Below are 7,824 nucleotides of genomic sequence, written 5' to 3'. Positions count from 1 at the left end.
CAACCTGCATCTCGAGACCTCGAAATACCCGGCCAAACGTGGACCATGAGACTTCCTAGTCCGGGATGAAGCTTCTGGGAGAAACTGAGCGGCCCAGGATCCGCTCCCCTTTCATGGTGTGCGCGTGCAGGGAAAGGAGGGGCGGGCAGATGTCATTCATAGCCTCTATTTTCTGAATCATCTGGGTCGCCCCCGCCCCCAAAGCGAGCAACTGACTGCCTTGCGACTTCTCCGCTGCGGGAGGAGGAGGAAGCGGCAGGGCACCAGGGGGAACACCGTCTGCCGGGGCGCGCGTGGCGGCACGTCCGGGGCCCACCGAGACGCCCGTGCCGGCCTCGGCGATGACCAAGGCTGGTCTCCCCCAGCCGCCTCCAACCCTAGCCCTTAGCATAGTGTTGAACGTGGTCCAATCAAAAGGGGGAATCCAGGCAGGCGCCGGCTGAGCTTGCCTGCGAGACTCTGGGGGGAGAAAGGAGCAGGGACTCGGCCGCCCTGGTGGCCCACCTGCCTGCCACTCCGAACCCAAAATCCAATGGCGGGGAACAGACCCTGTGTCGCCGCCCCGCAGCGGAACTGGAGCCTCCACAGCCTGAGTTCAATCTTCAAATCGTCGGGACCTCCTGTTTCCCAATGATTAAAAGACGAGTAAGCAGAGCTTAAATGCAACGGTTACTCTTTGGACTAAAGCAGAATGACGGTAACAGCAACAACGACTGTCCTTCAACCCCACCCATCCCCAAAAGGCAGGGAGCCGAGGCTTGGGGCTTTGCACCCTCCTCCGGTCGCCAGGTTCCAGCCCCCGCCGCTCGGCCCCTGGGCGGAGGGGCTGGGGGGGGGGGGGGCGGGGAGTGGCGCGCTCGGGGACTCGTGGGAAATCAGGCGCTCAGGGGTGCTGGGGCACTGTGCGGCCCGGGCTCCCCGGGACCTCGAGGGGCGATGGGCGGCGTCGGGGTCCGGAAAGCCCGGCTACCGGGGAGCCCCGCGCGCCCCGCCCGCAGCAGGGGAGGGAGGCCGGCAGCGAGGTGCCGCCCCCTCCGAACTTTCTAAATGGCTTTGGGGGAGGAGGCGGAAGTGTCGGGTACGGTTAAAAGGCGTCGCTGGAGCAGGCAGGTGTCGAGGACCCGTAGCGCCCGGCGCGCTCCGCACTCCGGGACTCCCAGCCAGTCGGCGGCGCCCCAGCCCGCAGCGAGCGCGGAGGCGGCCCCGGCCAGGACCGGCCCAGACCCCGCCGGAGCGCCCCGCCGCCACCCGGGACCCCCTCGCCGCCCGCCCCCGGCCCCGCCGAGCGCTCCCTCCCGCACAGGTGAGGCCGCGCCGCAAGTGCGCCCGACTCTCGGCGCCCCGGGGACCGCTAGGGCTGGGGGACCCGGCGCCGGGAGGGACCCCGGGACGGCCTAGGGCCGGGGGACCCCGCGCCAGGAAGGACGGCCGGGACTGGGGGACCCGGCGCCGGGAGGGACCCCAGGACGGCCTAGGGCCGTGGGACCCCGCGCCAGGAAGGACGGCCTAGGGCCGGGGGACCCCGCGCCAGGTGGGACCCCGGGACGGCCTAGGGCCGGGGACCCCCGCGCCAGGAAGGACGGCCTAGGGCCGGGGGACCCCAGCCAGGAAGGACGGCCTAGGCCGGGGGACCCCGCGCCAGGAAGGACGGCGGGACTGGGGACCGGCGCCGGGAGGGACCCCGGGACGGCCTAGGGCTGGGGGACCCGGCGCCGGGAGGGAACCCCGGGACGGCCTAGGGCTGGGGGACCCGGCGCCGGAGGGACCCCGGGACGGCCTAGGGCCGGGGACCCGCGCAGGAAGGACGGCCGGGACTGGGGGAACCCGGCGCCGGGAGGGACCCCGGGACGGCCTAGGCTGGGGGAACCCGGCGTCAGGAGGGACCCGGGACGGCCTAGGGCCGGGGACCCCCGCGCCAGGAAGGACGGCCTAGGGCCGGGGGGACCCGCGCCAGGTGGGACCCCGGGACGGCCTAGGGCTGGGGGACCCCGCGCCAGGAAGGCCGGCCGGACTGGGGGACCCGGCTCCGGGAGGGACCCCGGGACGGCCTAGGGCTGGGGGACCCGGCGCCGGGAGGGACCCCGGGACGGCCTAGGGCTGGGGGACCCGGCGCCAGGAAGGACGGCCGGGACTGGGGGACCCCGCGCCAGGTGGGACCCCGCGCCAGGAAGGACGGCCTAGGGCCGGGGGACCCCGCGCCAGGTGGGACCCCGGGACGGCCTAGGGCCGGGGACCCCGCGACAGGGAAGGACGGCCGGGACTGGGGGACCCGGCTCCGGGAGGGACCCCGGGACGGCCTAGGGCTGGGGGACCCGGCGCCGGGAGGGACCCCGGGACGGCCTAGGGCTGGGGGACCCGGCGCCAGGAGGGACCCCGGGACGTGCCTAGGGCCGGGGACCCGCGCCAGGAAGGACGGCCGTGGACTGGGGGACCCCCGCGCCAGGTGGGACCCCGCGCCAGGAAGGGCGGCCTAGGGCTGGGGCACCCGGCTCCAGGAGAGATCCCGGGACGGCCTAGGCCAGGGGACCCCGCGCCAGGACGGACGGCCTAGGGCCGGGGGACCCCCGCGCCAGGTGGGACCCCGGGACGGCCTAGGGCCGGGGACCCGCGCCAGGAAGGACGGCCGGGCACTGGGGGGCCCGGCCGCGTCCGGGCGACCCGGATCCCGCGAGCTGGACACGCGCGCTGAGGCCCCTGCGCCGTCCCTGTCCCGGGCGGTCGCGGCAGCGGACCTGGGGCGGGGAGGCGAGGGGCGAGCGCGGACGTCTGGAAAGGGAGCGGCTCAGGCCGAGCTCTGAAATCGAATCGGGCTGCTCGGGCCGGATTGCGCAGCGCCGCAGGAAGGGGACGTGTAACCGAAGCCGGGGCCGTGACCGGGCTGGGCGCGCGGGGCGGGGGAGGGGACCGTTCCGGCTCAGCGTGACGAGTGTCGAGACACTCCTGGGGAGATTCTCGCTCTGCTGCCCGGTCGCCGTAACTGCGGCCACCTGACCGTTCCGTGGCCGAAGGATAGTTCAGAAAGTTGCAGAAAGTCGTGGAGCAAGCAGGAAGCCTTCGCAGCAGGAAACTGACCTTCACCTCCTCGCGCTGCCCCTTGGGGAGGGAAGTCACTCAGGTCGAGTCGGCCGGATTAACTAGCACTCCCTGCCCCGCGAGCCCGGAGACCTAGACCGCAGCCTGAACCGAGGTTAGTTTGGTCGCTTGCCTTGTCCCCAACAGTCAAGAGCGTTTGTCCCCAGGTGGCGTTTCCCAGCTGGAAAGAACGCTCTCAGGACACTTTTTACAGACGAGGTAGCCTGCAGCTGAGAAGCGTGTTCTGTAGGACGGGCCGCGTTAGCCCTTCGGTGCCCCCTCACTGACAGGAGGAAATGAGCCCAAAAGGCGTGTGTCCTCCAAGCTTTCCGACAGGCGGACACGTAGGACCACGACCACTTACTTGGGACCCTGTCTTGAGATGGGTGGCGACAGCCATGTCCCCATTAGTCCTTTGAGTCTCTTTCAAATCTAGTGTGCTTAGTCAGTCACAGTTACAGACACCTGTGAGGGGGTGGGGGCGCTCTGTGGAGAGGTCAACCATCCAAAAAGTGAGGACTGAGAAGAAGGTAAAGGGGTCAAGATCTCCTTTTGCCTTTTCTGGGACCTGGTGATTCACCCGGTGCCTTCCCCGGAGACCTGAAGCAGCTTCTCAACCCACTTCTGGCCCAACTCAGACAATGACAGGGTGGTGTGGGCCAGGCAGGAGCCTGCCCATGACCATCTGCCAGGTCAGGAAAGGCAGTGAGGGCAGCTCCCTGGGTGATCTGAATGCCGAGGACAATTCCATACTGCTTGGCTAATCCATCTTGACCTATCACCCCTGTCTCTCCTGCGGAGCGCATTGTAATTTGCTCCTTTTCCTAAGAGGATCTTTAAAGCAGATCCTTTAAAGGATCAAGAGCTTTACAAAACGACAGTATCTTTCTCAGCTGATGGTGATTGGACTGGTTTACAAAAGAGCATGTGATCCTTGGTAGCACAGAAGAGGCCAAGGCGTAAGGACCACCCTAGATTTTTAGTCGGACGTATTGACTTAAACCAGGGACAGTTTATTTCGGTGAGTGTTCTGCTCTCCACTCGGTGCTGATGAAGAACCGGACTGTCTAATTTCATGATACTGTTTGGTTCAAAGATGAATTTTGGTTCACCTGAGGACATCCCAGACAGTCTGTATCTAAAGGGTCAGGGCTGAACCCAGACTAAACCACAGTTTCTTCCAGTCGATGTGTCTCTTTGTCAGGCTGAGTAGGTCTAAATGTGTCTCAAGCATATTTCAATCTTCCGTAATTTTTGTGTCTGTGACTCTTCTCCGTGTCTCTCCTGCCTCCTCTGACCAGGATGGCATCGGATGGCTCCGGCCGGATCTTAGTGCCCCACAGCAGTGCCCAAGATGGGGCGCAGTGACGAAAGGCATTCGTTCCCGGCTTGCTCAGGAAGTCCACCAGGAACGGGACCCAACTTGTTCCAAGTGGGGGAGAGCATTATGCTTTTTTTTTTTTTAATTTTTTTAACGTTTATTTAGTTTTGAGACAGAGAAAGACAGAGCATGAACGGGGGAGGGGCAGAGAGAGAGAGGGAGACACAGAATCGGAAGCAGGCTCCAGGCTCCGAGCCATCAGCCCAGAGCCGGACGCGGGGCTCGAACTCACGGACCGCGAGATCGTGACCTGAGCTGAAGTCGGACGCTTAACCGACTGCACCACCCAGGCGCCCCGCATTATGCTTTTAAGTAAGAGAAGAAGGAGGATTCACTACCAGCTTACAAGGGGTGGAAAACCTATCACTCACCAGAATTGTGGAGAGGTGGAATCTCGTTTACAAGAGGGGTTGATTGAGACAGCTGGGCTGTAACGACGAATAAATGAAGGCAGTTCATATCCTGGGATGAAGAGAAGGCCACTGTCTCATGGCAGATTGATCACAGGCTTCTCCAAATCCCTTTTCTATGAGTAGCAGGCTTTGGTTCTGAACTTCAATACAGTGACTCATCTTGTAGGGCCGGTGACCGGGGAATCACGGAGTTAAATTTGCTGTCCTTTTTCTTAATGTGCACCTTTAGAAACGCCTGTAAATTAAAACCATGACCCACAATGAAAAATGCACAATTACAGCCGTCACCAAACAGCTGTATCCCTCAGTACTAAACCGAGCAAATCAGTCCCACCCCCCCGTGGCAGTGAGGACCACCCATCCAGACACAGAAAGTATGTGCAAAAATCCATGCATGGTGGCTTTCCTCCATGGGGAGACTAATTCTGACCTGTTCCTTTTCATATAGAAAAAGGAAGTGAAGCCTTCCGTGAAATTTTAACCTGGGAGTGCCTCAAATGTAAACTTTACCATCGGTAACAGTCATTTCACTGTTACATCCCAAATCCATGAAAGTGAACCGAAGTGTTTTCAAGGAAGGTAGCTCCGCAGGGAGTTGGTCTGTTGGCCTTTGAGGCAAGGCCGGCCTCAGCCAGCCTCGGTCCCGGTGGTACCGTCCAAAACCTGAGGCCAGCGGGCAGAAGTAACAGGCGGGTCCCGTTCAAGTGCTGAGCGACCCGCGCAGTCCGCAGGGTGCAGAGTTCGGTCAGCACTAACTAGTGCCTTTAAGTCAGCAAGTACTTGTGCCGTGGCGCTCCTCCCCCACCCCCCGCATCTCTGTTATGTGCCGAGCACGGGGTGAATTCTTCCCGGGAACTCGCTAGTCTTTATTGGACAACACATACGAACACGTTCCAGGTGGTTTGGGAACTATACGTCTAGTCCCACAGCGAGCTGGGCTGGTTTTGTTTTCATCGTTCTGGGCGAGGTTGCGTAAGAGCTGGTATTCGCTCGCGAGGAGGTTTAAGAGTGCTCACTTACCGGGGACCCGGAGACGTCTCCCCAGTTCCGTCCTGACGAGTCACGCCCGTGTTGTGTTCGCTTTGCCTTTTCCAGCACACACGGCCCGGAGGAGATGGATTGGAGCACGCTGCAGACCATTCTGGGGGGCGTCAACAAACACTCCACCAGCATCGGGAAAATCTGGCTCACCGTCCTCTTCATTTTCCGCATTATGATCCTTGTCGTAGCCGCGAAGGAAGTGTGGGGAGATGAGCAAGCCGATTTCGTCTGCAACACTCTACAGCCTGGCTGCAAAAATGTGTGCTACGATCACTATTTCCCTATCTCTCACATCCGACTCTGGGCTCTCCAGCTGATCTTCGTGTCCACGCCGGCTCTCCTGGTGGCCATGCATGTTGCATACCGGAGACACGAGAAGAAAAGGAAGTTCATTAAGGGGGAGATAAAGAATGAATTTAAGGACATTGAAGAGATCAAAAGCCAGAAGGTCCGTATCGAAGGGTCACTGTGGTGGACCTACACCAGCAGCATCTTCTTCCGCGTCATCTTTGAAGCAGTCTTCATGTACGTCTTCTACATCATGTACGACGGGTTCTCCATGCAGCGCTTGGTGAAGTGCAACGCGTGGCCTTGTCCCAATACAGTGGACTGCTTTGTTTCCAGGCCCACGGAGAAGACCGTCTTTACGGTTTTCATGATCGCGGTGTCTGGAATTTGCATCCTGCTGAATGTCACCGAATTGTGTTATTTGCTAATTAGGTATTGTTCTGGAAAGTCCAAAAAACCAGTTTAACGCATTACCCAGCCAGTGGATAAAAGAGAGGGTGAAAAGGAGGAGGCACAGACAGGTGCTTTGCTGTCAAGGCACAGTCACCAGCATTTCCCGAGATACAGATTCCTATCTTAAACGCAACCATTTGAAACTGCTCTGGATGTCAGTGAAACTCCAGATGCCTCCAACAGAGCTCTCCTCTCCTAAAGCTTGAAAACAAAGGCACGATTCTGTGCCTATACTGATTTTCACTAAAATTAGTTCCAGTGAGGCCCCGGGCCGCTAGGGCTTGTGGGTGTAGGCTGTCTCCTATTTTAAACAAAGGACATCAGCATTTCTTTCTCTTTCTTGGAGGAAAGGAGAGAAACGCCAGGTTCTAAAGAGGATGCTGAGAAGGTTTGCTTGATCTCCTTAAGGGTCTCTTTGCCGTTTTCCCTGAATTAAAGGTGAACGTAGAGATTCTTGGTTCTTTTATTCACTTGGGGAGTTTTAGTCTGTAACAATGGACAGGGTTATCTAACGCTTCAAACTCTGTTGTGCTTTTTTAAGTGAAACTTTAAAATGGGATAGATGTTCTTTTGATCTGTAAGATGTTCTGAAAACCATGATACGTTCACCCTATTTCAAAGGCTCAGATTCTGATATGCAAACGGCGTGCAATTAGATACTGTCATTGAGTTTAAAATAGAGCCTTTCAGTTATGAGTAATTTGCAGCGCCCCTGCGAGGCTGGTGGCTGTATTCATTGTGGTACGTAGCCCGTAAAAGCATTTCAGCCTCTCACACGTGGAACGAACTAGAAGTTCTTAGGGGTGGCTTGTATTATTAGCAAAGAGCCTTATTTCAAGAACTTAGGTGTAATTTTGCATGAGAAGTACACGCTGGATGGACCACCAGCTACTAGTGACTACAGGCTGGGGCAAGCCACCCTCTCCACAGTGTTTGCCCTTTCCATTACTGTGGTCAACAGTGGGAGCACTGATTTAAAGAGGTTGCTTGGGAATGCTTCATTGCCACAGTACAATTTAATGGTGCAGAACAAAATGGGGGGAGTGGTAGTTACTGTTTTTAAAGAATAGATGGAAACAAATTTTTAAAGAATTTAGATGGACTCGAAATTCTAATGATTAAAAATGAGTTTCGTCTACTTCAAAAGTTTGCTTCCCTCTTTAGCATCCGGTTTTC

The 7,824-nt window shown here is 59.1% G+C and overlaps 1 protein-coding gene across 1 annotated transcript; it reads left to right on the top strand.

Moving 5' to 3' along the window:
* Positions 1-1,264: 1,264 nt before the first annotated feature.
* Positions 1,265-7,097, top strand: GJB2 (gap junction protein beta 2). The gene is made up of 2 exons (XM_030307448.1): positions 1,265-1,303; positions 5,962-7,097. The coding sequence occupies exon 2, from the start codon at positions 5,981-5,983 to the stop codon at positions 6,659-6,661; it is 681 nt and encodes a 226-aa protein (XP_030163308.1). The 5' UTR covers positions 1,265-1,303; positions 5,962-5,980; the 3' UTR covers positions 6,662-7,097.
* The last annotated feature ends 727 nt before the right edge of the window (positions 7,098-7,824 follow it).

Source organism: Lynx canadensis, chromosome A1 (assembly GCF_007474595.2).
Source record: "Lynx canadensis isolate LIC74 chromosome A1, mLynCan4.pri.v2, whole genome shotgun sequence".
NCBI classification, from domain to species: domain Eukaryota; kingdom Metazoa; phylum Chordata; class Mammalia; order Carnivora; family Felidae; genus Lynx; species Lynx canadensis.
The sequence above is the reverse complement of the archived record's forward strand: the minus strand, read 5'-3'. Positions and strand labels throughout refer to the sequence as shown.

Coding starts and splice junctions, on each gene's coding strand:
- GJB2 (XM_030307448.1), top strand. CDS start 5,981: ATGGATTGGAGCACGCTGCAGACCATTCTGGGGGGCGTCAACAAACAC.